The sequence below is a fragment of the Zootoca vivipara genome, chromosome 6 (assembly GCF_963506605.1).
Source record: "Zootoca vivipara chromosome 6, rZooViv1.1, whole genome shotgun sequence".
NCBI classification, from domain to species: Eukaryota; Metazoa; Chordata; class Lepidosauria; order Squamata; family Lacertidae; genus Zootoca; species Zootoca vivipara.
This window is the reverse complement of record NC_083281.1, coordinates 85,882,963-85,910,389: the sequence shown is the minus strand read 5'-3', so window position 1 is coordinate 85,910,389 and position 27,427 is coordinate 85,882,963. Positions and strand designations below refer to the sequence as shown.

At 49.0% G+C, this 27,427-nt stretch overlaps 1 protein-coding gene across 10 annotated transcripts in view; it reads right to left on the bottom strand.

The window, feature by feature from the left end:
• Positions 1 to 280: 280 nt before the first annotated feature.
• ARHGEF10L (Rho guanine nucleotide exchange factor 10 like) overlaps positions 281 to 27,427 on the bottom strand; it is a 126,496-nt gene continuing 99,349 nt past the window's right edge. For 5 of the 10 annotated variants that reach the window (XM_035121223.2, XM_035121222.2, XM_035121224.2 and 2 more), the window contains 3 exons: positions 14,652 to 14,826; positions 4,537 to 4,659; positions 284 to 3,577 (listed from right to left, as the gene is read on the bottom strand). In XM_035121223.2, the coding sequence (XP_034977114.2) occupies positions 3,045 to 3,577; positions 4,537 to 4,659; positions 14,652 to 14,826 (831 nt within the window). In that variant the 3' untranslated portion in view covers positions 284 to 3,044. Of the gene's footprint in view, positions 3,578 to 4,536; positions 4,660 to 14,651; positions 14,827 to 27,427 lie in introns of all 10 variants that reach the window. The other 5 variants (XM_035121234.2, XM_035121235.2, XM_035121229.2 and 2 more) reach the window with 3 other exon arrangements.

Below are 27,427 nucleotides of genomic sequence, written 5' to 3'. Positions count from 1 at the left end.
GCTCCTGCCAACCTAGCAGTTCAAAAGCACGTCAAAGTGCAAGTAGATAAATAGGTACCTCTCCGGCGGGAAGGTAAACAGCGTTTCCGTGCGCTGCTCTGGTTCTCCAGAAGCAGCTTAGTCATGCTGGCCACATGACCCAGAAGCTGTCTGCAGACAAACACCGGCTCCCTCGGCCAGTAAAGTGAGATGAGAGCCGCAACCCCAGAGTCATTTGCGACTGGACTTAACGGTCAGGGGTCCCTTTACCTTTACCGAAGACAAACACAACAACAAATGGGCCACGGCATTTAGTCAGTTAATTTGGGTCTTTCTTTGTTTCTTTTAAGATACCTTTCCATTACAAATTATTCCATTAAAAAGCTAGCCGTGTGCAAAAGCCAGCTTCAGTAGGAAAGCTCCCCTCCTGTGTGCAAGAGAAGAGAGAACTGCCATACCCCCCAAAAGGACACCTGTTTTACCTGCAGCGGAGAAAGAAAGCCCCCCTCTCTTCTTAAAGAATGGATCATTTTCCTACCACCTGTGCAAATTTATGCAGATTTTATGCATTGCGGTTCCAATTCCAAACACACCTCTGAGGGAGTCGGCTCAGCGGGGCTTACTTCTGAGTAAACATCTACAGATGCACACTGAAACTCCCACAAGAAACCCAGGGAGCTTTACACCGCAGCTCTTAAAATACGATTTCCCCGGCTGTTTTGCACACCGAGAAGCTCCAGGCACACACATATGATGTCCGTCCCAGAGGACACAAACAATGACAGTAAAGATGACTGCTAGCAGCCCTCCATATCCTCTTTGTCCTCCCTGTCTTTCGGGGGGGAGGGGGTTCAGGGGCAGCTGTCCTTGGGCTCCCCAGATGTTGCTAGACTAAGATTCTGATAATTCTGGACCATAAACTGTGCTGCTGGGAGTCAGGAGCCACAGCTTTCCCGTTCCTGAACTGGACCATCACTCCCCTTTCCTGCCCTTAACTTCCTCCATCACTTGCCTTCATTGCCCTTAATTTCCTCCACTACCTGCCTTTACTGCCCCAATTTCCTCCCATCATTTGCGTTCACTTCCCTTCCCTTCCTCCATCACTTGCCTTCACTGCCCTTAACTTCTGCCACCACTTGCCACTATTGCCCTTAACTTCCTCGCCTTCCCAAAGTTGGGTAAGTGAAACGCTGGGCATTGGAAAGGCAGTGCAATTGCTGGGGGGGGGGTGTCCTCAAATTTTGGCATCCTTTCCACGTGCCCCATGTGACAAGGCAGCGTGCGGCCCATGGGTTCTGTGCGGAAGTACTTTTGTAGCCCATGGCATGAAAAGTTGGACCACCCTGAGAGAGGGGCAAGGTTTGCCACCTGTGAGGTCAGGCAAGCTTGCACCACCCTCTAGGCATCCCACAAAATCGAGTTTCACTTCTTCCAGCTCATCTCTTATCCCAAGGGGCGCCCAGCCACTGGGCACCTCCAGCGTTGCTTGAGAAATGTCTCCGCATCTCATCGTACGACAAAACGCTTTGCTTAGCTGGCGGGATTCTAATCCGAGCCAGGTGGGAACAGACACACCAGCTGTCAAGGAGATGTCAAAGCTTCCGGCACAGTTGATCTCTCGTTTTTCCAAACACCTTTATTCCAGCATCCCGAGATGCCCCCACGCTATATACAGATTTTATTTATACAACATAATAATGTACATGGCTTTTAATATTACATATATATATTCACACATGGATACACAAACCCTCATGCCACTTTCTGGGGATCCGGGGGGGGGGTGCAGAGAGAGAAGAGGATTCAGTGGGTGGAGTGGGGGTAATTTTGGCCCGCCTCCAAAGCCTGCAAGGAGGGCGCCAATTCCTATGCCATCTGGAAAGTTCTTTTTTTAAAACCGCAAGCTCGTTTTGTAAGTATGGGAAACGGCTGCACATAAGAGGTCTGGAGTTGTCTCCTACTCAGAGTAGACCCACTGAAGTGAAGGTCTTTTTTTTTCAGTGGGTGTGCTCCAAGTCGGAATAGTGCGGAAACACAACCCCTTGAAATGCAAAAAAACACAAATCTCTCTATTTCGTACAGTGTGATCACACCTCAAACATATTTAACTTGCACAATTTCAACCAATGAAGTCCAGTTGGCTGAAATCCCACAAGATAAATACAGACAAGGCCGGGGATTTAAAAGCTCCTTCTGCACTGTTCAAGGCCCTCTCAGGGTGCCGTCTCCAGAAGAAGTCTAGCAAAGCTCTCCCAAGAAGTCGCACAGTCCCTGAAAGAACTCGCAAGAGCACCCCAGAATAGGCACACCATTTTGGCATGGTCTCCCCAAGCAAGGCAGAGACCTTGCAAGCTCTATTTGCTCCAGGTCTGCTTGGGTTCCTCAGTGCAAAAAGAGCTTTTAAGCTCTCTGCCTTCCAGCTCCGGAAACCTGGGGATACTTGCGTGAGATCCCACAGGAACTCGGACGACCCCACAAAGTCTTGCGAGAGCATCCCGGAGCCAGCCCACTTGGCGCTCTGGCAAGGGAAGGACTCAGAAAGCTGGGGGCGGTTTGAGCATACGGTTTTTGTGTATATGCAGAAATCTCAGAACCAAACCCAGTGGCGGAGAGCACACGAGGGCGGGGCATGTCCTGGGGGCATAATGTGCTGCCTGCAGGGGCGTGGCACCCAGCGTGGGCGGGGGGCAACCACGATGGCACCCTGCCGGGATCGCGCTGCCGGGGGCGGTGCGCTCCCCCCGCACTCCTCTTCCTCCGCCAGTGACCAAACCCCCACGTGCGATGTGATCATGCCGTTTGTGTGTGTTCCAAACAAAGAGGGAGACTTGAAGCGTGTTCCAATCGCGACAAAGAGAGAGAGGGGAAAGTAGAGGAGGAATCTGAAGCCTCTTTTAATCAAGATGTTTTTTCCAAAAAGATTTAAGGGGGTGGGTGGGAAGAGTCCATCGGGATGAGGGGAATGCAGCCACCACCTCTGGCGAGCTCAACACACCATTGCAAGGTGTCCTAAAGCAAGGCATTGTGGGAGGGACGGCCGGACGGCCAATGAGAGGGGGCCGGGGTTATAGCATCAGTGGGACCTGCCATATCAACAAGGTGCTGTCTGTCTCACTGCTGGCTGGAGGCTTGCCGTTGGAGTTGAAGTTCCGGTAGCCTCTCCCGCCAGAAACCACAGCTAGGGAGGAGATCTCCTTGCGGTGAGCATCGCGGGCGCACGGCCGGTTGTGGACCCAAATGTCCGGGTCGTCGGCCATCTCGTAGACGGAGCCATCCTCCTCGGTGTGCTCCGGGGCATTCCCGCCAGCGGTGGAGGGTGCCTCTCGCATCGAGAGCAGCTGCCCAGGGAGGTGAGAAGTGGAACGGAGGCGGTACTGCAGGAGAATGCCCTTTTTCCGGAGCTCCCTCATCGGAGGGCTGTTCTGGGAAGCCAGATCTGCCGGTTTGCTGTCCGGCTTCTCATCCTTGGCAGATACGGGATCCGCCAGCGGGTCCTCCTCCTTGTCGCTCTTGAGGATGTCTGGGGCCAGGGTGCTGAGGGCAACAGCCAGGAATTCCACCGGGCCACAGTGACCGTTTAGGGAGACCATGCCTTTCCCTGAGCAGTGGAGAGAGAAATGCATGAGCCCTTTTAGGAACACAGAAAACAGCTTCATAGATAGCAGAAATTTGTTTTAAGAAGGGCAGTGGTGGTGTAGTGGTTAGAGCGTCGGGCTAGGACAGTGTTTCCCAAACTTGGGTCTCCAGTTGTTTTTTCAGACTACAATTCCCATAATCCCCGACCACTGGTCTTGCTAGCTAGGGGCGATGGGAGTTGTAGTCCAAAAACAGCTGGAGACCCAAAGTTTGGGGAACACTGGGCTTGGACCTGGGACAGACCAGGGTTCAAATCTGCCCCCCCACTCAGCCAGGAAGCTCACTGGGTGACCTTGGGCCAATCCCTACATCTCCCAGCCTAGCCTACCTCACAAAGTTGTTGCGGGGATAAAAGGAGGAGGGGAAGAAGAACCATGCACATGCTACTTTGAGCTCATTGGGAGGAAAATGCAGGATTATATAAATGCAACAAATCAATAAATAAAATGAGAGGGTGGGGGGGGGAGCAGAAGCAAATGCAACTCTCCCAACCCAGCTCCGAAAGCAAAAAATCAAATTTCCGCTTCCCCTCCAACAAGATGCTTCGTGTGACTTGGCCACATGGAGACACCCCCACCCCCCAAAAATCTGAGCAATAAAATGATGGGATGGTAGCCATCTAAATCCTACTTAGTGTAGACCCATTTAAATTAATTGAAGGCAGTAGACTCTGGGGCTTATTTGCCTTGCTGTCTGGGGCAGCCAGGAGCTGGAGTCTAACAGCACCTTGAGAGACGTGCTTGCCTTAGCTACCCCTACTGCAACTCTGACTTATTCTAATGCAGGCACGGAGGACCTGTGGCTCTGGGATTGGACTCCACCTCCCATTATCCTGGCAGGGGCAGGTGGGATTCTGAGCCCTGACACATCTGGAAGCCCACAGATGATTCCCCATCCTCACTGCAACAGAAGGAGACCCACCTGTGATCTTGGGGATCCCCTCCAGCCTGGGCACAGGCAAAAGGACCAAGATGCCTTGGTCGGTGCCAACCCAGAGAAGGCCCTGGCAAATCAGAAGGCTGGTGACGCGGACATTCTTCTGGCCTGTGGGAAGAAAGGGAAAGGCAGAATAACTGGAGCAGCAGAAGCCGTTGGCCGTTTTCAGCCTGTAAAGGTAGATTAGCCAGAAAATACCTCAACCATTCATCCTGGGACTTCTATAGCCACGGGGGACACCCGCCAGCAAGCAGAATGAAGCAACAGGAGACAGGAACAAGAAAGCCAATTGTACATCAAATTCAATATTGTCATCACAGACTGGCAGAAGTCAGCCCTACCTGTAGATGATGCCGGGGACTGAGCCTAGGACCTTCTACATGCCAAACAGGTGTTCTACCGCTGAGCCCTTTCCCCAATGGCAAGTCAACCAAAATATCCCGACATAAATTAATCTCATTACTGTGAGCTGATATATGTTAGAAGCCCCCTTTAAACTGTTTAGGAACTTATTCATGTATGCTGCTATGGTACAGCGGCAAGAATGTTACTCGCCCCAAAATGAAAAGAAGCAGAAGTCCCAGCAAAGGAAGAATGGATACAAAAACTTATGTAATATGCAGAAATGGCAAAACTCACCAGAAGAATAAGAAATCAAGATAACAAACTTTTTATTTTTTAAAAAATGGAAATGGTTTATTGAGTATTTACAGATAAATTGCAGATAAGAATGTTGGCAAGATTGCTGTAATAACCTGTGGTTTTATAAGAGCATATATTTGAAGCAGAGGAATAAATGAGCAAATTAGGTTAATTTGGATATGCAGAAGATATTAAACATAAATTTAAGGAACCGCAGAAAGAGGGGGAAGGGAGTCAAGTTTTGAAATGTTAAAAATGGTTGTAAAATTAGTGAAATGTATAAACCTGAAAAGCATAAATAATATTTAAGGAAGAAGAAGAAGAAGAAGAAGAAGAGGAAGAGGAAGAGGAAGAGGAAGAGGAAGAAGAAGAAGAAGAAGAAGAAGAAGAAGAAGAAGAAGAAGAAGACCCCTCTTCCACTCCCAGGGCTACAATTCCCAGAGTAGATGAACAGTGAATGCCTCTTCCCAGGGATCTCTGGGAATTATACTTCCGCAAGGGGACTATAGAGGTCTCCTTACAACTCTCAGCACCCTTGACAAGCTACAGTTCCCAGGATTCTTTGGGGGAAGCCCATACTGTTTAAAGTGGTATTGTAGTGCTTTAAATAATGGTGCGAATGTGGCCTGATAGAACAATAAATGGACCAATTTGCCCCTTCTATGGCATGGGTGCCCCTTCCTTGCCAAAGGAGATGAGCTCTGCATTGCTTTCCACTCCAAGGGGACAATAAATTGGTTAACGCACTGCTGCAAATTAACATGTTTTGAGTGTCAAGGCAGATTAGTTCCCCTGTCTCTCTGGTTAGCAACAGAAGTGACGATGAACGGGAGGGAGGCCAGGCATGGATCCCACCCTGGAACAGGTGAAGCGGAGGAGAAGTGATCGCACAAGAGAGGGGGTTTGTGAGTTAAGAGGGGGTGGTTCCTATTCAGCAACAAGTCCAGCAGCCCATCTCCCCAGCAGGGATGGCAAAATCTGTCAATATTCTGGGTTCCTCAATCTCATTTTCAAATGAAAACACGGGGCACGGTTTGAATTACGAGCAGCTGAATGAAAACAGTAAGCGAAATGGAGGATAATTGTATTCAATAAAAGTATGTTATATAAAGCCGCGGGTATGGGAGGGAATAGGAACATCATGGAGGCAAGAAAAACATAGATTGAAATTTAAGAAAAATTGTGAAAATCAATAAAAAATTATGTGCCAAAATTTAAAATATTCCAGTTCCTCGGTCAATTTCTGTCTCCCCTTTTTCAAATCTTAAACTCAGTTCTCCCCAGTTGCATGTCAGTTTGAGATATTATACACAAAGAGAGAGAGAGAGAGAGAGAGAGAGAGCCCTCAAGCAAATTCATGAGCTTTTAGTGCAAATTTCACCTAACAGTTTGCAATTTTGCCTAAGATACAATCTGCTTATTATTACCTTTTGCAAAGTGATTTCCCCTAACAGAACTTGCCTTTTGTGTATGTCACTACCGTAACATGCACAATTTACATGCACACTTTGCACCCCTGCATTTCTGGACACATGACTTGGCGGGAGAACTTCACTGCAAAATTCGGAGAAGAGCAGATCTCGAAGGATCCCTGCATTTTGGTTCACAGTGCGCAAGCCCCATGTCTGGCTCTGGGGTCTGCAGGACCCTGGGCCTGTAATGGGCTTCAGCCTGTTCAGATCTTATATTCATAAGGCCACATCTCTCTTAGAGCATAAGGAAAAAGTTGGCCTGAAAGTGGGAGAGAAGATGAAAGACTGGACGAAGGATGCAATGTTTGATTTCAGCAATGCTGTTTTTTCCCTGCGCTTCTCCTGTAAGGCTAGTTTCTTATTAACCGGGTTGCGACAACTTCTGTCACCCATATAAAAAGCTGTCAGCTCCGTCAATAAGCAGGAACGCATATTGATTAGTTCAGAAGAGAGTCTGGCTTATGGGGGGGGGGTCTTCTCCAATGCAATTGCTTTGTCTTAATAGACAGACCATTACCCTAATCGTAGTGCAAAGGTTTGATTTTCTTCCACAACATATTGTTTCAGAAAATGATAATGGGACATAATAATATATAATAATAACTTTCTAATCACTTGCCCTTCACCCTAGGTTCCCAGGACAGGTTGCGACGTTAAAACGCAACATTGCGGCACGGTGCCAAAATCACTTTAAAACAACTTACAATCACAGAAATAAGGTGAGTGCTAAAAATATACATCTTGACTGTCGAAAGCTGGGGGGGAAGAGGTTCAGCATTCACCAGAAACTGTATATTGTGGTCCTCGGTGCAAAGACAGTTTCACAACTTAGGGGCTGATAGGTTCACCCATAAAGGCAAGCCAAATTTAATTCTTCCCCACCCGTAATGAAAGGGAAATATAGATGAGGATCAAACTGGTCTATCTCTGCCTCACCACCAAACAGCAGATCCCCACCCAAAGAAGATTCCTGAATAATTAGGAAGGCAGAAAGCAGTACTCTTCCATCAGCAAACCTTTTAAGTGGAGATTTCTAGCCTAGGTTTTCTTCGCGTTGGACTGGAAATGGTATTTATATCTGTTTTTATTGCTGCTGTTTTATGGCTAATCACTTTGGGACATTTCACGGGAAGGCATTCATAAAGCAAATAAATAAAGGCGGGCCGGAACAATTAATTCGGCAATATTGGTCTAACGGCACAAATTCTATTCTCGGAATCGCAGAGACGGTTGTATGTTTGGGTCTTAACGGTGTTTCATTTCACTGATTCATACAATGAATTTAATTAGGAATTATCAAGAACTGCTATCTTAATGCAATTAGTGGAGCGAGGGAATGATATGATTTTGACCGGGGGGGGGGGGCAGAAAAAGATCTGCAAAAGGAAAATGGGGGAAAACACAGATGCACATGTGAATCTGCTTATTTTAGCTAAATTGACTTGCGCCAGAAAGCAGAACCTGTTTTAATGAGAACCGGTGACCTTTCATTGTTTATTAGAAAGGTTCTGTTTTTTTCCCCAGAAGCCAAAAAAAGCAAACACTTTACTTGAAATTGAAGATCGTGGATGGGATTCATTATTATAGTTCAACAATGGCTATATGTTTGCAAATTTTATAATAAAAATGCACATGGCACCCACCCACTGCAAAACTCATTAGATCCAAGACCACAGAACAGGGGTAAGGATCACAGGTGATCATCATCCCCAACCCTGAAGGTCCAAGAATGTCCACGGCTTTCCCCATCCCAGACCATCACTCACCTTCCCTGCCTCCCTAGCTGCCTCCATCAGAACTCTGCCTTTTTTGAATGCAGGGGTGCACAGCATTGTGATGGAGGTAGCTGGAGGGGCAGTAAAGGTAAGTGATGGTCCGGTTCAGGGATGAAGAGCCTGCGACCCTCCAGATGTTGCTGGATGATGGTGAAGAACAGTGGGCACTGGGCCCAACAACATCTGGAGGGCTACAGGTTAGCTCCCTCCTGGTTTAAAATATCTAGCCCAACTTCCTGTTCTTGCAGATGTCCTAGTGGGAAGTCCGAACGCAAGACCTGGGTGGGACAACATCTTCCTTCCTGTAATTCACAGCAAGTGGCGTTCAGAGGCATGCTGCCTCCATCAGTGGAGGGAGAAAATAGCAGTGCTGGATGGTAGCCATTGGCAACCTGGTCTTCCTCCATGAATTTGTCGAATATGTGCAGAGGAGGGCGATCAAGATGATGACGAGTCTGGAAATCAAGCCTTTGAATGAACGGATGCAGAAGTTGGGTATGTTTAGCCTTGGTTGGAGAACATCTAGAGAACACCACAATTGAAGGAGGATGTTGACAAGATGGAATGTGTGCAGAGGAGGGTGACCGAGATGATCAAGGGTCTGGGGGGGAAAGCCATATGAGGAGCAATTGAAGGCGCTGGGTGTGTTTAGCCTGGAAAAGAGGAGACTGTGAGAGGAGATATTGTTGTTGTTGTTGTTTAGTTGTTTAGCCGTGTCCGACTCTTCATGACCCCATGGACCAGAGCATGCCAGGCACTCATGTCTTCCACTGCCTCCCGCGGTTTGGTCAAACTCATGTTGGTAGCTTCGAGAACACTGTCCAACCATCTCATCCTCTGTCGTCCCCCATCACCTTGTGCCCTCCATCTTTCCCAACATCCAGGGAGTCTTCTCTTCTCATGAGGTGGCCAAAGTATTGGAGCCTCAGCTTCAGGATGTGTCCTTCCAGTGAGCACTCAGGGCTGATTTCCTTAAGAATTGATAGGTTTGATCTTCTTGCAGTCCATGGGACTCTCAAGAGTCTCCTCCAGCACCATAATTCAAAAGCATCAATTCTTCGGCAACCAGCCTTCTTTATGGTCCAGCTCTCACTTCCATACATCACTACTGGGAAAACCATAGCTTTAACTATACGGACCTTTGTAGGCAAGGTGATGTCTCTGCTTTTTAAGATGCTATCTAGGTTTGTCATCACTTTTCTCCCAAGAAGCAGGCATCTTTTAATTTCGTGACTGCTGTCACCATCTGCAGTGATCATGGAGCCCAAGAAAGTAAAATCTCTCGCTGCGATATAATAGCCACCTTCCAAAATATCTGAAGAGCTGGCCCATGGAGGATGAAGAGAGCTTGTTTTCTTCTGCTCTGGAGGGTAGGAACCGAAACAATGGCTCCAAAAAAGGAGATTTTGTATGAACATTAGGACAGTAAGAACTGTTCAACGGAGGTGGCTATCAAAAGGTGGTGGACTCTCCTTCCTCAGACGTTTTTAAGCAGAGGTTGGATGGCTGTCTGTCCGGGATTCTTTAGCTTTGATTCCTACATTGCAGGGTGTGACCTTCCAACTCTACAATTTGCATCCTCTTTCAATGTCCTCTAAGTCGGTGGCTGTCACCGCCTCTTATGGGAGCAAATTCTGGTATTTAACTATGCACTTGTGCAAAGAAGGGCCCAATCCCCAAAACTCACCAACACACAGCCAGGGTGAGGCCGCCCAGGTGAGGTGGCCTCTCTCACAAGGCGGATTGACATGAAAGGACACCTATTTCATATAGTGATTTCTTAAGTCGGGCCAGGTATCCAACTGAGGGAATGTGTTGTTGATTAAATGCACATCTCTGCTGATTAAACCTGCATATATTTGCATATGAAAAGAGTGAGGACTTGTGGGGGGGGGACAAAACAAATGCAGGCTTTGCTTTTAGACAGGGGCCTGCTGTGACCACATCTCAGAAGAAGCCCCCACCCCAACCTGCAACTCATCCCCCAAACCCTCTGAACATGGTCCCTGCCATCTCCAGCTTTCCGAAAGCCACCTTGTTAAAAAATACTCGAAACCTTTTTTAAATGTGATGCCCGGTGAATGAGCAGGGCCTAAAATAAAAGACAGGCAAGCCCCCATTTATGCACGTTTAACATGTGTGCAACCGCGCATTGCACCAGAAGTGACCCCAAAACGTCACAAAAAGGGGCAGAACTGGGTGTTTTCAACTGGGTGTTTTCACGGTGCCTCAGAGCATAACCCCCGTGTAAATGGGGAGTTGCCAGTAAAGCGATCGGGTTTCGGTAGGAATCGATTGACCTGACCAATTAATTGATTAAAAGGAGGGTGAAGAAGCTCAGGGATAAGGACTGAATGGAGCCCTCAAAAACATCTCTACCCTGGTCCTCAGAACGCTCCCCAGACCAGAGCCCCTCACTGCCCTGATTTTGTTTCCTCCCTTAGTTTCTTCCTCCTGGGTGGGACGCATCCTTGAGGTCTGATGATGCCTCTTGCATGGAAAACGGAGATAGGTTTTTGTACAGAAGCAAGTCTGCTCTACAAAGGTAAAATTGGCCTCCACTGCCTCGCCCACTTTTCCTTCTGGCCCTGCCCATCCCTCGCATGCAGCCCTTGGAAAGTTATCTGGGAGGAAATGTGGTCCTCATGTAGAAAAAAAAAGTTTTCCCAGCCCTGGATTCAACGGCTGATGAATCTAGGGCAGGTTCTCCTTAAGGCACCCTTCAGCCACAAGTCTAACTCAGTAGGTGTTTTGCAAGGATAAAGTACAGGGAAGGTGGAAACCCATAGATTCCATATTACATGGGAAGGGCTGTAGCTCAGAGACGAAGCATCTGCTCTGCATGCAGAAGGAGTAGGCAAGACCTCAGCCTTAAACCCTGCAGAGCATCCTGCCGGCCAGTGAAGACAACAGTGAGCTAGATGGACTCCTTCATAACTATGAGGACTAGCAGCATGCTTTCTGTAAGGGGGGAAAAGTACAGAGAACCACCCCCTTGCATCAGAAGTAGCTCCTCCCCAAGCAGCGATGGAAGCGAGGGCTCTGAGGAGGCTAGTGAGGGAATGGAGAGAGAGGGCCAGGGCTCCAGCAACATGAGAGAGCCCCGGCCACACAGGAGTGAGGAAAGGGAGGGGGAGAAGGGAGATAATGAAAGCCTGGAGCTTAGACCCCTTCCTCCGGTTCCGGAATTACGCAGGAGAAAGAGAGGGAGGAGATTCACTGTCCCAAGGCTATTATGTTGGAGAAGATCACGTGGGGGGGGGGGGGCAGTGCCGGATTCTGCATCGGACCGAGCAGACATGTTGTACATATCCAGCTCACTGTAAATAGCCTGAACTAATAAAAACTGTTTAAAGACAAGCATGCGGAGTGTCATTACTCTAGAGTAGTCACAAGAACCTCTGACACTTTGTTTTTAAGGAAAAGACTGTAGCTCAGAGCTCAGAAGGCCTCCATTTCAATCTCTAGGTAAGATCTCGGTCTGGAGAGATGCCTGCCGGTCTGTGTAGACAACACTGAGCTCGATGGACCAACGGTTTGACTCAGCATAAGGCAGTAAGTTCCAAACAAGCTTTTCACAAGAAGAATTGAAAAGTAATGAATGGGAGCTTTAAGAGAGGGGACACCCAGATCTTGGCAATCCTGATAAGACTTCTTGTGCCCCCTGCTCTTTGGGGAAGAGATGGCGGGTGGGACTCTAACGGAGGATAAATATTTTATCTCAGAGGCTTAATGCCGCAACGTCAGACTCCGTCTCAGCTAATAGATCTACCGCTTCTAAAAGGCTGGGGCCTCTCTGCGAGAAAGACTTTATTAACGGCCTGTCTAGTTAAAAAGGATGAGAGAGCTTAAGTTCAAATATGCATTAATACCAAAATTAAAACGCTCGCTCCGAGGGAAGGAGAAGAGACGCAGCGATTCTTTTTTTAAAAAAGGGGCTTTTTTTAAAAAAAAAAGCTTTTTTTAAAAAAAGGGGAGAGAGCCATGAAACACTTTAAACAGCTAATGCATTTAGTCCTAATTACACAATTACTCCATCTTGCAGATGGAAGGGGGGGGAGGTCTAAGAAAGGCTCAGAGCAGGACGGCTGCAACAGAATAAAATTAACAAAGAATTTGTGGTTGCGGTTGTGGTGGCAGTTGGGTTGACTTGGCCCAGGGAAGGAGAAATGGAGCTATCAGGTCCAGAACAGAGACAGGGAATATGCAGGAGGGTGTCTGTAGAATTTGGACTGTTAAAACGGAAAGGGGTCAAACCATCTCAAGAGGCGTTGAAAATTTGGGAGGTTGGAAAGCTACAATGGAATGGTCTCAGGGGTGGGGTGCACATTTTATTCTTATTTATTTATTATTATTACTTTGTCAAAATAAAGTAAAAACAAACAAACCAAAACAACAACAACAACAACAACAGTGGAACAGTTAACCTCAGAAGGTGGCGCACTCTCCCTCGTTGGAGGTTTTTAAACAGTGATAGGATAGCATTCCATCATGCATTCTTGAGCTGTGATTCCTGCATTGCAGGGGTGGACTAGAAGACCTTTGGGGGTCCCTTCCAACTCTACAATTCAATGAATCCCAGTTCAGGAAGTCCAGAGCTAGACACTCCCACACACCAAATGGCAGCCAAGTTTCCCTGCTTGATGACAACTAGCCAGGGAGAACCGACCACCTTCTCTAAGTCCTCACTTCCACTGCATACCTGTTACCATGGCAGAGATGCTTCTCGTAATAATAGAATCAAAAAGTTGGAAGGGACCCCCGAGGGTCATCTAGTCCAACCCACCTGCACTGCAGGAATCTCAGCTAAAGCATCCGCAACAGGTGGCCATCCAACCTCTGCTTAAAAACCTCCAAGGAAGGAGAGTCCTGAGGGACACTGTTCCAATGTTGAACAGCTCTTACTGTTAACGTTCAGCAGAAATCCACCTTTCCTTTCAATTCTGCCTATTTGATCTAGTCCTGCCATAGAATGGTAGAAGTGTAGAGTTGGAAGGGACCCTGACGGTCATCTAGTCCAACCCCCTGCGATGCAGGAATATGCAGCTGTCCCATACGAACCTGCAACCCAGGCATTATCAGCACCACAATCTAACCAGCTGAGCTATCCATCCAAGGACCAAATGTTTGCCCTCTTCTTTGTGGGGGTCTATATCACGGAAGACAGAGCAAGCTTGTTTTCTGCTGAACCAACATGAATCAACAGATTCACATTTCAAGAAAGGAGATTCCAACTAACTTGATGAGGGTAAGAGCCGTTTGACAGTGGAACGGACTCCCTTCCAAGGTAGTGGACTCTCCTTCTTGGGGGGGGGGGGTTGAACAGAGGTTGGCTGGCCATTTGCCAGGGATACTCTAGCTGTGACTTCTGCATCACATGAGGTTGGACTAGATGACTCTGGGTGCCTCCCAGCTCTACAACTCAGTGATTCTATGACAGCTGGGAGGAGGCTTCTCTGGGTTATCTCTAATGCTAGTCCTACTCAGTGTAAACTCTTCAACATCAGCTTCATTGGACCGGTCATGTTGTGCGGATACCTGATGATCATCTTCCAAAGCAACTACTCTATTCCCAACTTAAAAATGGAAAGCGTAATGCTGGTGGTCAACAAAAGAGGTTTAAAGACTCTCTCGAGGCCAACCTAAAAAAAGTAGTATAAGCACTGGCAACTGGGAAACACTGGCCTGCGAGCGCTTCAGTTGGAGAACAGCCTTGGCCAAAGGTGTCATGGGCTTTGAAGATGCTCGAACTCAGGATGAAAGGGAGAAATGTGCTAAGAGGAAGGCATGCTTGGCAAACCCTCACCGTGATCAACTCCCATCCATAAACCTATGTCCCTACTGTGGAAGGACGTGTGGATCCAGAATTGGCCTCAACGGTCACTTACGGACTCACTGTTAAAACCATGTTTATGGAAGACAATCTTACTCAGCTACGAGGGATCGCCAAGGAAGGAAGGAAGGAAGGAAGGAAGGAAGGAAGGAAGGAAGGAAGGAAGGAAGGAAGGAAGGAAGGAAGGAAGGAAGGAAGGAAGGAAGGAAGGAAGAGAAAGAAGAAACCCACTGACATTCATGGGGATGCTCTGATAATTTCAATGAGTAAAACATAGTTGACCCTCCCAGACATGCACAGCCTCACAGTGGTGCCAGATTGGGCTGCCAAGCCAGGAATATCCAGAGCCATCGTCACTGTTGGTGGTCCCCTGCCTACCTGGTATGGCAAAAGTGGTCCGCGTGGCGATGTTGATCTCCTGCAGATGCTCGAGCGTTTCGGTGTGGAAGAGCCGGACAGAGGAGCCGCAGGAGAAGGCCATCCACACACCGCTGCCCGCCTTGATCATGTGGGTGACGCTTGCTTCTTCCTCCGGGTGGGCCTCAAACGTTTGCTGCAAGGAAGGGAAGAACACACGGTCAGGAGAGCCCTGCGGCTGGATCAGGCCCATCTGGACTGGTCATCCTCTTCGCAGAGTGGCAAAGGGTTGTTGTTGTACTGTAATAATCATCAGCATAATAATTTTATTATTTGTACCCCACTTCCATGATAGATGGCCATCCAACCTCTGCTTAAAAGGAAAGAGAGTCTACCACCTCCCAAGGAAGACCTCCTTTACATAGCTGCCAAGTACCCCGTATTTCCCGGGAAACCCCCGTTTTTTTCTTACCCTTTCCTGCTGGTCTCCCGTTTGAGCTCCTCTCCCGTTAATCTCCCTTATTTCAGCTCCTGTTGTCGGCCATTTTTCTGGTGTTGCTTTGCCCATCTATGGGCACCAGAAAATGGCCGGCGCCGGAAGTTGTATCTACACATGTCCGGAAGTGCGTAGACGCAACTTCCGGTGTCGCTTTGCCCATCTATGGGCACTGAAAATGGCCAGTACCGCAAGTGCGTCTACGCACTTACGGACATGCATAGATGCGACTTCCAGTGCCGGCGCCGGCCATTTTCGGTGCCCATAGATGGGCAAAGCGACACTGGAAGTTGCGTCTACGCAACTTCCAGTGTCGCGCGGCTGCTGATCCCGGATTTCTTCGCGAGAGACTTGGCAGGTATGCTCCTTTGTGCAGGGCAGAATTAAACTGCTAGATTGCCTCACCCCGACTAAGGGGACTCTGGTAACCTGTCCGTTTCGAGTGGCCGCCAAGCAATGGCACCAGGCAACTCTTTTCTGCTCTCTCTGCCATGGAGAGATCCAGAAGCAGAGACGCCCACAAATCCATTGCATGTTTGCAAATCCACGGCAGCAGCAAGAAGCTGGCATCCTAGCTATCAGAATTCAATTTTTGCTTAAGAGCGGAGGGAGGGGAAGAAAAGGGGAAATGGATTTTCGTTGTTGCAGATCCCAAGAAGTGCACCTGCCCACATCCTCTCTGGGTTTCTTAGGGAAGGGGGGGTTATTCACCAAGTGGAAGGGAAGCAGGCGAACAAACCGACTGTAGCAATGGACTCACAAAGATGCAGTTACTTAAGAATTTAATTCACCGGTCTGCCAGGTTCCAGTTGTTCTCTCTCCCTCTCACATGTCAGGCTTTTACAAGCCCTTCTGAGGCTCAGCACAGAAATCAGACAATCGCAATAAATCCCAGGCAGAGGGCAGCTCCCTTTTTCAACCAGCCTTTTTACATGGAATGACAAGGACTAGAAACTTGTTTTGTTTTTCAGGAAAGGGCCACCCCTTGGTGGCAGGGCCCATACACCTGTTATAAGAATTTCAAGGTCTTATATATATATATGTACCAAGCAAGCACATACGAATATGTATAGGCCTCATGTCTGAAACCCACAGAAAAGTCCTGAAAGCATTTTCTCTCTTCCAAATTGACCTCAAATATTTCTCTGTAAGGCCGAAGGAAATGCGGAGCCTCCCCATTGTCTCTTTGCTCACAAATCCTGCCTCAAGGGCACATTTAAGATATGAATACGGTGAGGCTGTGACCTGTGACCTGGATTCAGGAGTTTGATGTAGGTATGATGTTTCTGGGGGTGGTCTTGAGCTGCAGGGTGGGCAATTTCAAAGTCTACATAAGGGCTTGCGCACCTTCGTCCTGGGTCCTCCTCCTCTCTCCTGCGTGTCGGGGGAGCACCCTGTTGCAACGGCTTTAATAAAGACCAGGCTTATAGCCGCTTTGCTTTCCTATATCCTGGTCTGGCCTCTGTTCATTTCCCGACTGGTTTGAGCCTTACAAGGTACGCTCTCTCCGAAGATCCAGTCTTCCTTAAGAAGCTGAGCCCCTTGAAGGGACCCCTCAGTATTCTTATTTCAGGTTCACACACACCCCACCCCACCCCCAGCTGCAGGGCTTGGGGAAGAAGACCCTCCACCTGAAAACCCAGAGAGCTGTTGCTGCCAGCCAGTGCAGACATTAATGGGACAGATGGACTCCGTATAAGACAGACTCATACATGCCTGTGTCATAAGGCAGGGCTAGCCAACATCAATATGGCTCCTACCGGTATCAGTCACTCTGCTTTTTCCTCTGGCCCCCGGGTGGATGCACAGGATGGAATGTGGCCCTCAGGCCAAAAGTGGCTCCCCAAACCCCTAATCTCTTTAATACAGCAAATGCTTTCCCCCCAGTTCTATTTCCACCCAAACAGCAAAACTACCAGGGGTGTTTTGTTACCGTTCAACCCTTCTCTGCCCTCCTTTCTGATCAGTAGCAGCAATCGCCTGCGATCGTCAAACTTTCCCCTCATTCACCATGTGGGCAAGTGTGGTGGCCGGCTGCAATCCAGCCCATAAAACAAAGGTGACATTTTTACACCGAGCTGCTTTTGGAATTGCAGGTGGCCAAATACTTTTTTAGAAAGAAGGAAAGAAAGAGTTATTAGGACACCTCATGGGAGAATGAGAAAGATGCCAGTGGCGTAACTTGGAGAACTGGAAATTTAGTTTAGTTTAGTTGGGGTTGGGGGTTACTTTAATTTGGGTATAACTACAAACTGTTTATTATTATTGTTATTGGTTTTTATTGATTTATTGGTTTGCATGTTGCTTGTACAGGATAACTTGTTTTTTTTGTTTGATGTTCTATGTTTTATATGTTGCAAGCCGGCCAGAGTGGCTGGGGAAACCAAGCCAGATGGGCGGTATATAAATTATTATTATTATTATTATTATTATTATTATTAGGTAAAGGTAAAGGGACCCCTGACCATTAGGTCCAGTCGTGACCGACTCTGGGGTTGCGCGCTCATCTCGCATTATTGGCCGAGGGAGCCGGCGTACAGCTTCCAGGTCATGTGGCCAGCATGACAAAGCCGCTTCTGGCAAACCAGAGCAGCACATGGAAACGCTGTTTACCTTCCCGCTATAGCGGTTCCTATTTATCTACTTGCATTTTGATGTGCTTTCGAACTGCTAGGTTGGCAGGAGCTGGGACCAAGCAACGGGAGCTCACCCCGTCACAGGGATTTGAACCTTCTGATCAGCAAGCCCTAGGCTCAGTGGTTTAGCCCACAGCTAATAATATTATTAGCCATCACAAAAACAGACCCAAGGACCCACCCACATTCAGAGGAGTTCTTAACTGGAAATGGCTCAGAGGCCCAGATCAGTTTCCACGCTTGTCCACTGCTCTTTGTACCGTGTTTCCCCCTTTTTAAGACACCGTCTTATAACTTTTTTTCCTCAAAAAAACACAAGGTGTCTTATTTTCAGGGGATGTCTTAATTTTTTATTAGGTTTTTATTACGGTACGGTACCTTACTGGCTCGGGGTGCTGCCATCCATCCCATCGCTAACATGGGAGCCGACGGGCGCGAAATGGAGGCGGGAGAGCGGGGGGGGGAGATGAGAGAGACGCGAAAGGCTCCGGGGTGAATGGCAAGTAGGTCGTCGGAAAGATGCCTGCGTAATCCCGGTCCCATGAGGGGGAAACGAGACCCTTGTCCACAACACCGAAACACGCATTCATAAGGGGCGGCAGCTCAAGGAGCCAAACTTCCTTTCCCGCTTGAACGCGTGCGGAGGCGGGCGAGGGTACGCGAGGGGAACCCCTTCGGGAATCCTCTGCGCCTTTAAACTCAAGTAGCCAGCCAGCCAGCCAGCCACACACGCGACATCTCTGAGGAAATGTGCTTTTATGCTGAAGTCCCGCAGAATTGCCCCAGGAGGAGGCGGTGGCGGTGACACCCTGTCTCCAGAGGGAACGGGGAGAGTTCGTCATGGCCCGCCCGACAAGCACCCCCCCGGGTTTCTTGGGCAAAGCGGCGGCGGCAGCGCCACGGCAGCGCTCCCTGAAGTGCTCCTGCCTCCCCACCCCGAGCCGTTTCCATTAGGGGGTGGGGTGGGGTCTCCCTCACGTGCTCCTCGCCGCCCCTCTCCCTCCAGGCATTGGCGAGGCCGCCTGTCAATCAGCTGCCAACTCGCCCCCGGCGCGGAAGGGGCCAGCAGCGCTCCCGCTGCCGTTCATCGCCCCGGCGGCCATGCAGCCCACGATGTTCTGGTGGTGCAGAAGGGGCCAGAAGCGCTCCCGCCACCATCTGTCGCCCCGGTAGCATGGAAGGGCCTGCAGGCCTTCCGCCGCCGCTCTGCCTCAGGCCATGCAGCCTACGACGCTCCAGCGGCTCGGAAGGGGCCAGCAGCGCTCCTGTCGCCCCGGCAGCACGGAAGGGCTCGTGGGCCTCCCGCCGCCGCTCAGCCTTGGGCCATGCAGCCCACGACACTCCAGCGGCGCGGAAGGGGCCAGCAGCGCTCCCGCCGCCATCCGCCGCCCCGGCAGCGCGGAAGGGCCCACGGGCCTCCCGCCGCCGCTCAGCCTTGGGCCATGCAGCCCATGACGCTCTGGCGGCACAGAAGAGGCCGGCAGGCCTCCCGACGCCAAGGGGTTTCCCCGTTCAGGCGCTCGGCCGGAGTGGAAAAAAGTCCTGGGAAGAGCGGGGGGGGGAGTCCTCCTAGCGCGGCTCGCCTGGCAACGCGCTCAATTCATGCACCCCCTCCCACCTGGTCTCAAGCCTCTCTGAGGCTCTAAAGGAAAGCAACAAGGTATGTCTTATTTTCGGGGTATGTCTTGTATTTCGCAGATACTTAAAAATCCTGCCATGGCTTACTTTATGAGTACGTATTAAAAAAGGGGAAACACGGTACCTACAAGTTGCACCCCTCTCCTGTCTCCTCCTCGCTGTGAGGTGGGCCGGGAAGCAGCAACGGGCCTCAGGACAGCTAAACCTTTCAATCCGAGTTCAACAAGTTAAAGTTACAAGGTTAAAAAAAAGCTGGCCACTAGTCCACATGATTTGGCCGCTTTGGTTAGATCTCTGAACCAATCCAAGAGGCAGACCACAGGGAGGTCATAGATTGGGGAGGATAGATAGGATGGATATAGATGGAGATCAGGATCCATCCAAACGTGGGTCTCCAGCTGTTTTCGGACTATAGGTCCCATCTTCCCTGAGTACGGGTCCCATTAGCTAGGGATGATGGGAGTTGTAGTCCAAAAACAGCTGGAGTCCCAAATTTGGGAAATACTGGTTTAGAGTGTCGGACTAAGACCTGAGAGAGCCCAGAGTTCAAATCCCCCCACTCGGCCATGAAGCTTCCACTGGGTGATCTCAGGGGCCACTCTCAGCCTAACCTACCTCACGGGGTTGTTGCGGGGATTAAATGAGGAGGGGGAGAAGCACGTCAGCCCCCTTGAATTCTTTGGAGGAGGAGGAGGTGGGATATAAAAAGCAGCCAGCAGCTGTCCAGGTTTCAAGCAGGTCATCTCTCCCGGCCCTACCATGTGACACCATTGGGGATTGAACCTGTGACCTTCTGCATGCCAAGCAGATGCTCTGCCTCTGTCCCTGATAACAGAGAAACCTGCCAGTTTGCAGGTAAGGTTGGGAAACAGCAAAAAAACCAACATGGGGATAAATGGGGGTGGCTAGTCCACCCCCTCTAAATAACCCACTCGCCGGCTTCTCTCCGGCTCCTGTGAAATACCCTTACTATCGACCATTTTATTCAATTTCTGTACCAGTTTTTTTAATACAAAGATGACTAGGGCGGTTTACAGTGCAAAAACATGAAGTCATAAAAGTATCGTAAAACATACCATAAAACAACATTCTTTAAAAAGAAAATTATCCGGCTGCCTGCTTCCCCCTCCAAAAGATGTCAGTGTGTGAAAAGTTACCCTTGATTTATGAGCCGAATTGACACAACAGCATACAAAGATCCCAGGTTGCTGGGTCAGGCCAAAGGGGGAAACCCCTCCTATCTGGTTTACATCAATGGGTATTCAGAAGCAGAATATTGGGGGGGGGGGGGAGAACACGGCCATTGTGGCTAGTAGCCCTCTCCTCCGTGAATCTGTCTAATCCTTTTAATGTCATCTAAGTTGGTGGGCATCCCTGCCTCCTGTGGCGGAGAGTTCCATAGTTTAATTCCGCGCTGTGTGAAGAAGGACTGAATCTTCTGACATCCAGCTCCTTTGAAGTTTCAGGGTTATGACGCATAATTCTATATCAGGTCGCCTCCTCCCCGCCCTTTCTCTAAACTAAAAAGCCTCAAATGTGGAGACCTCTCCCCAGAAGGGAGCCCCCTTCACTTCTTAAGGCTGCGAGTTTGAGTCACCGCCTTCCCCACTCTAACCAGATGTGGATGACGCCCACAAATCAAACTCCTGTGAACTCTCTTCCCTCTCTCTAGAACAGAAATACAGTACAGTATATTCCACCACCCCCTTCCCTGGGAGTGAGGCTCCGCTGTGCAGCATTCCAGCTCGGTGCGACCATCTTTTATTGCCTGCATTATAAAAACCCAGAATATTATGTTGAAAACGCTGACACAACCCTACCCACGGCGGGAACGGCGGCATTTATGTACCTCGAAATGTCTATATAAAAACAGCGCTCCCATAAATCCCGCCGGGCAGCAGGGGAGGCGTAAAAAGTCATATTAGTATTGACGAGGCATCAAACTTCGGTTTGACGGAAGGTGCCAAGGCAGAGGAGGTGCCAACCTCATCCGCCCCCCCACCTCCCACCCCCACAATCAGGGGGAAACAGAGATTGCTGGAGCAAGCAGGTTGGTGGCGGCAGGTTTGTTCACATGTACAGGCCTGGGAGAGCACAATAACTGCCTTCAGGATCAGGCCAACGGTTCCTGGAGAGCTGCTGCCAGTCAGTGCAGGTAATACCTAGATGGGCCAGTGATCCATGCTCTGCATGAAGCAGCTACATGCATTCCCGTCTCTTCTGCTCAATTCTAGGAATTGACGTAGGAAACTGCTTTTGACGGACTGTGGCTCTTGCGTCTATCTAGCTCAGTGTCAGACAGTTCCACCTCCATCCTGAACGCTTACCCTTCAACATTTCTCCGATGAAAATAGGGACGTCCTATAGAATTATTGGTGGGACCCAGGTGGCGCTGTGGTTAAACCACTGAGCCTAGGGCTTGCTGACCACAAGGTTGGCGGTTCGAATCCCTGTGACGGGATGAGCTCCCGTTGCTTGGTCCCAGCTCCTGCCAACCTAGCAGTACAAAAGCATGTCAAAATGCAAGTAGATAAATAGGACCGCTACAGCGGGAAGGTAAACGGCGTTTCCATGTGCTGCTCTGGTTTGCCAGAAGCGGCTTTGTCATGCTGGCCACATGACCTGGAAGCTATACGCCGGCTCCCTCGGCCAATAATGCAAGATGAGCGCGCAACCCCAGAGTCGGTCACGACTGGACCTAATGGCCAGAGGTCCCTTTACCTTTACCTTATAGAATTATTATTATTATTATTATTATTATTATTATTATTATTATTACCCTGCCCATCTGGGTTGCCCCAGCCACTGTGGGCGGCTTCCAACATATATAAAAACATAAAAGATTTAAAAGATGCCCTATACAGGCCTGCCATCAGATGTTGTACAGTTACTTATCTCCTTGGCTTGGGGGGGGGGGGTCACACAGCTCCATACCCTCCAACATTTCTCTGATGAAAATAGGCACGTCCCAAGGAAAAGTGGGGGATTCCGGGGTCAAATCAGAAACCGGGACGGCTTCTGTAAATCCGGGGCCCGTCCCTGGACAACAGGGGTGCTTGGAGGGTTTGCTGAACACTTCTTGCAACCCTCTGAACCTGCCAGACCTGGGAAAGGCGCTCTGCACTTGCTCAGAGAAACTCTCGTTTTGGATAGGAACATGTGCATTTCAGGCCACTGAGGCCCAGAAGCAACATCAAGGCCTTCCCTCTCCCCGCAAAAAAATAAAATAAAATCGCAGAGAAAGGCACCCACCCACCACGCAGAGTCACCTTCACCTTCACAAAGCACCTTCCTTAAGGTGCCACTCTAAGTAACTATCCATAATCCCAAGCTGGTTAATTAATGGACACCTTGGTCTGAAGCCAGTCGTCTAATAGGCGAAGTGATCTTTCATCATCTGACAGCATCACACTTTGGCCTCTTGGAAGACTGGAGACCTGCTACACACACACACACACACACACACACACACACACTGCGTGCTTTCATAGAAGAAAGGGTCGCAGGCTGAGGAGTGCATCTGCCTTGCATGCAGAAGGTCGCAGGTTCAATCCCCAACAGCATCTCCAGGTAAGACTGGGAAAATACTCTGCTGAATGCAGCGGAGACACTGCCAGCCAGTGTAGACAGTAGAAGAAGATCGACTGAGTCAGTAGAAAGCAGCTTCCCCTGTCTCTGTGACTTAAGGGTAGGGTGTAGCTCAGAGGCTGGACACCTGCCTTGCATGCAGAAGGTCCCAGGTTGAATCCCAGGCATCACCGCATAAGAATGTGAACATCCCGAGAAAGATGCTGCCGGTCCATTTAGACAATGCAGAGCTAGAAGGGCAAATAGCCTGACCGTGTCGTTTCCTATTACAATCAGCCTCTTGTTTAGAATGATGAGGACTAGAAGCCCGCTTTATTTTTAAGGAAAGGGCGGCAGCTCAGCGGTAGAGCCCGTGCAAAGCCCATGCTTTGACTGTTAAGAGCTTTCTGACAGTGGAACAAACTCCCTCGGGAGTTTGCGGACTCAGAGGTTTTTAAGCAGAGGTTGGATGGCCTCTGCTTTAGCTGAGATTCCTGCATTGCAGAGGGTTGGACTAGATGACCCTTGGGATCCCTCCCAACTCTATGATTCTATGAGTCCATCAGAAAGTTCTTCCTGTTGTTTAGTGGGGCTCTCCTTTCTGGCCCTTTGAACTTATTGGTTCAGGTCCTGCGCCCTAGAGCAGTAGGAAAACAAGCTTGCTCTATCCTTCATGGGACAGCCTTTCAGGTAGTTTAATTTGGCTGTTTAAAAAAGAGGGTTCTAGATCAGGCATCTTGGGGAACATCTCACTTCTCCACCTTCGATTTAAGCTCTATCGCTTCTCCGCATTAGTTTGAATTGTCTTTAATTTTAAAAATCCCCATGAATATTCATGAGGATTTTGGCACAGATTTCTCCTAACGGACACTTTTCTCTCCCTTTTCCTGCATGCAGTTTTTGGCTGATATCCAAAGCAATTATTTACAAAGCAATTTTGCCTAATTATAGCGCTTTTTTTTTTTGTAGGTTGGTTTTGTGAAGAGATGTGTTTTCGCATACACTTTGTCCGAGCAAAAGTATATATGCATTCCTGGATTATGAGGCTTGGCTGGCAGAACAGGGTTTGCAAAATTCGGAGATGTGCGAATTTCGAAAGATCGGCCGCGTTTCAGTCGCTGCACCGTTTTGAAGCATGAAAGTTAGGTGGCTGGGCCTTTAAATGTGAGCTGAATTGAATGTTGCTTCCATTATTGTGAATGGGTAAGCCCTGGACTGTGGGCTGATGGGAATTGGAGTCCGACAGCATCTTAAAGATAAAGGTAAAGGGACCCCTGACCATTAGGTCCAGTTACGAACGACTCTGGGATTGCGGCGCTCATCTCACTTTACTGGCCAAGTTGAGCCGGCGTACAGCTTCCGGGTCATGTGGCCAGCATGACTAAGCCGCTTCTGGCGAACCAGAGCAGCACACGGAAACGCCATTTACCTTCCCGCCGGAGTGGTACCTATTTATCTACTTGCACTTTGACGTGCTTTCGAACTGCTAGGTTGGCAGGAGCAGGGACCAAGCAATGGGAGCTCACCCTCGTTGTAGGGATTCAAACCACCGACCTTCTGATCGGCAAGCCCTATTAAGAATATAAGCAGAATCTGCTGGATCCAGTCAGCAAAGCAAAGCCCCGTCCTGCCGAGGAGCCATCAATAGCCCCCTCCTCCCTGAATTTAAAGGTTGGTGCCTATCATTGCCTCCTGTGAGAGTGAGTTCGACAGTTTAACTCTGCTCTGCGGGAAGGACTTCCTTTTATCTGCCCTGAACCTTCCAACCTTCGTGCTTCCTCCCTCCCTGCCTCCTCTGAGGTGATCTGTCTCTTTAAGAAAGTCCCTGCTGAAGTTTGCTCATGACCCTAAACGCAGCTCCCCTAATGGACCTAAAGAACAAAGGCATCTCCTTGGGAGCTGAGTCAGCAGAAAAGATTGCTGCATGGCCAATTTTTCAGGACTTGCAAAAGCAAAAAAAATAATAATTTATTTTTACAAAAAGAAAGTCCCGTTATTGCCATTTGGGAGAATCGCGAGCAAGAGCCATTTGCTCCTAAAAAGCCCAGTGGAGAAGCAAATAGGATCCCCCCCGGCGTCCTCGCAGAGTGGGAGATTGGGCTATTATTGCCTTGTGAAATAACCAGTTTGAAGCAAGCAGAGGGAAATCTAGGTCAAGCCATCTGTGAGCACCGAGAAGGCCATTTAGCGGAGGAGCACTTGCACCCCCTCCTGAAAACACAACCCCTCTTAGAGGGGAAGGGGCACAATAAAAAGATATTCCAGGCTGTGTCAACAGAAGTCTAGTGTCCCGATCAAGGGAAGTCACAGAACTGCTCTGTTCTGTCTTGCTCAGTCTGTACCTGGAGCCCTCTGTCAAGTTCTGGGCAATCCATTTTAAGAAGGGTATTGACAAGCTACAAAGGGGAATTTAACAGACTGGAGAACTGGGCCAAAACTAACAAAACTTTACATTTGACTTTCTTCTGTAATGTTTTATTTTGGATTGTATTAAGGTGTAGTAAACTGCTTTAAGATTTTTCCCCTTAAAACTATAAAGCGGCAAGAAGAAGAAGAAGAAGAAGAAGAAGAAGAAGAAGAAGAAGAAGAAGAAGAAGAAGAAGAAGAAGAAGAAGAAGAAGAAGAAGAAGAAGAAGATGATTTTGGATTTGATATCTCGCTTTATCACTACCCAAAGGAGTCTCAAAGCGGCTAACATTCTCCTTTCCCTTCCTCCCCCACAACAAACACTCTGTGAGGTGAGTGGGGCTGAGAGACTTCAGAGAAGTGTGACTAGCCCAAGCTCACCCAGCAGGTGCATGTGGAGGAGCGGAGACGCAAACCCGGTTCACCAGATTACGAGTCTACCGCTCTTAACCACTACACGAATAACAACGACAACAAAGGGATTTCAGTAGGGACAAATGGAAGGTTCGAGGTGCACAAATCTAGGATGGGGGACGCCTAGCTAGACAGCAGCCCATGTGCAAAGGATCTTATCAGACCATAAGCATAACTTGAGTCAACAGTGTGATGGCGCAGCAGAAAAAAGCTAATACGATCCTAGGCTGCATCAACAGAAGTATAGATCAAGGGAAGTAATAGTAGAGTATCGCTCTGTTCTAGACCACACCTGGAATATTGTATCCAGTTCTGGGCACCACAATTGAAGAAGGATATTGGAAAGCTGGAACATGTGCAGAGGAGGGAGACCAAGCCACAGGACAAATGGGCAAGGGAAAAGAGGAGACTGAGTCTGACATGACAGCCATCTTCAGCCAACAGAAGGGCTCTCCCATGGAAGATGGAGCAAGCTTGTTTCCCCCTGCTTTGGAAGGTATAAATCAATTGATTTATTATGGTCACAGATCAGAAATACAGACATGTACAGGGATAGAGAACATGTATCTATACATGGGTTAAAAGGGTGCGGGTGGTGCTGTGGTCTAAACCACTGAGCCTCTTGGGCTTGACAATCAGAAGGTCAGCGGTTCAAATCCTCGTAACGGAGTGAGCTCCCGATGCTCTGTCCCAGCTCCTGCCAACCCAGCAGTTCGAAAGCACGCCAGTGCAAGTAGATAAATAGGTACTGCTGTGGCGGGAAGGTAAACGACATTTCCGTGCGCTCTGGTTTCCATCACCGTGTCCCATTGCGCCAGAAGCGGTTTAGTCCTGCTGGCCACATGACCCGGAAAGCTGTCTGTGGACAAACGCCGGCTCCCTCGGCCTGAGAGCAAGATGAGCGCCGCAACCCTGTAGTCACTTTTGACTGGACTTAACCATCCAGGGGTCCTTTACCTTTACCTTTTTTATACATTGGTTAAAATTAAACTCTATAAGCTGGAGCAAGGCAAATAGTAGAAATATAAAACAATGAAAATATGTAGGTTAACATTTCAACCTCTAATTTAAAATATGAATGTTATGACATTGGCCATTAGATTCATTCAGAACTTGACTCCTGAGTTTTATATGGAAGGCAGAATGTGAACCAGTGGATTCTGACAAGGAGAAACCTGGAGGACTCCCCTTCCTTGGAGGCCTTTAAACAGAGGTTGGATTGCCATCTGTCAGGGATGCTTCAGCTGTGATTCCTGCACTAGGTTAAAGGTAAAGGACCCCTAGGTGGTTAAGTCCAGTCAAAGGCGACTAAGGGATTGCGGCGCTCATCTCGCTTTCAGGCCGAGGGAGCCGGCGTTTGTCCGCAGACAGCTTCTGGGTCATGTGGCCAGCATGACTAAGCCACTTCTGGCGAACCAGAGCAGCACACGGAAACACCATTTACCTTCCTGCCGGAGCGGTACCTATTTATCTACTTGCACTGGTGTGCTTTTGAACTGCTAGGTTGGCAGGAGCTGGGACAGAGCAACGGGAGCTCACCCCGTCATGGAGATTCGAACCGCCGACCTTCTGATCGGCAAGCCCAAGAGGCTCGGTGGTTTAGACCACAGCGCCACCCGTGGGGGTCCCTTTCCAACTCT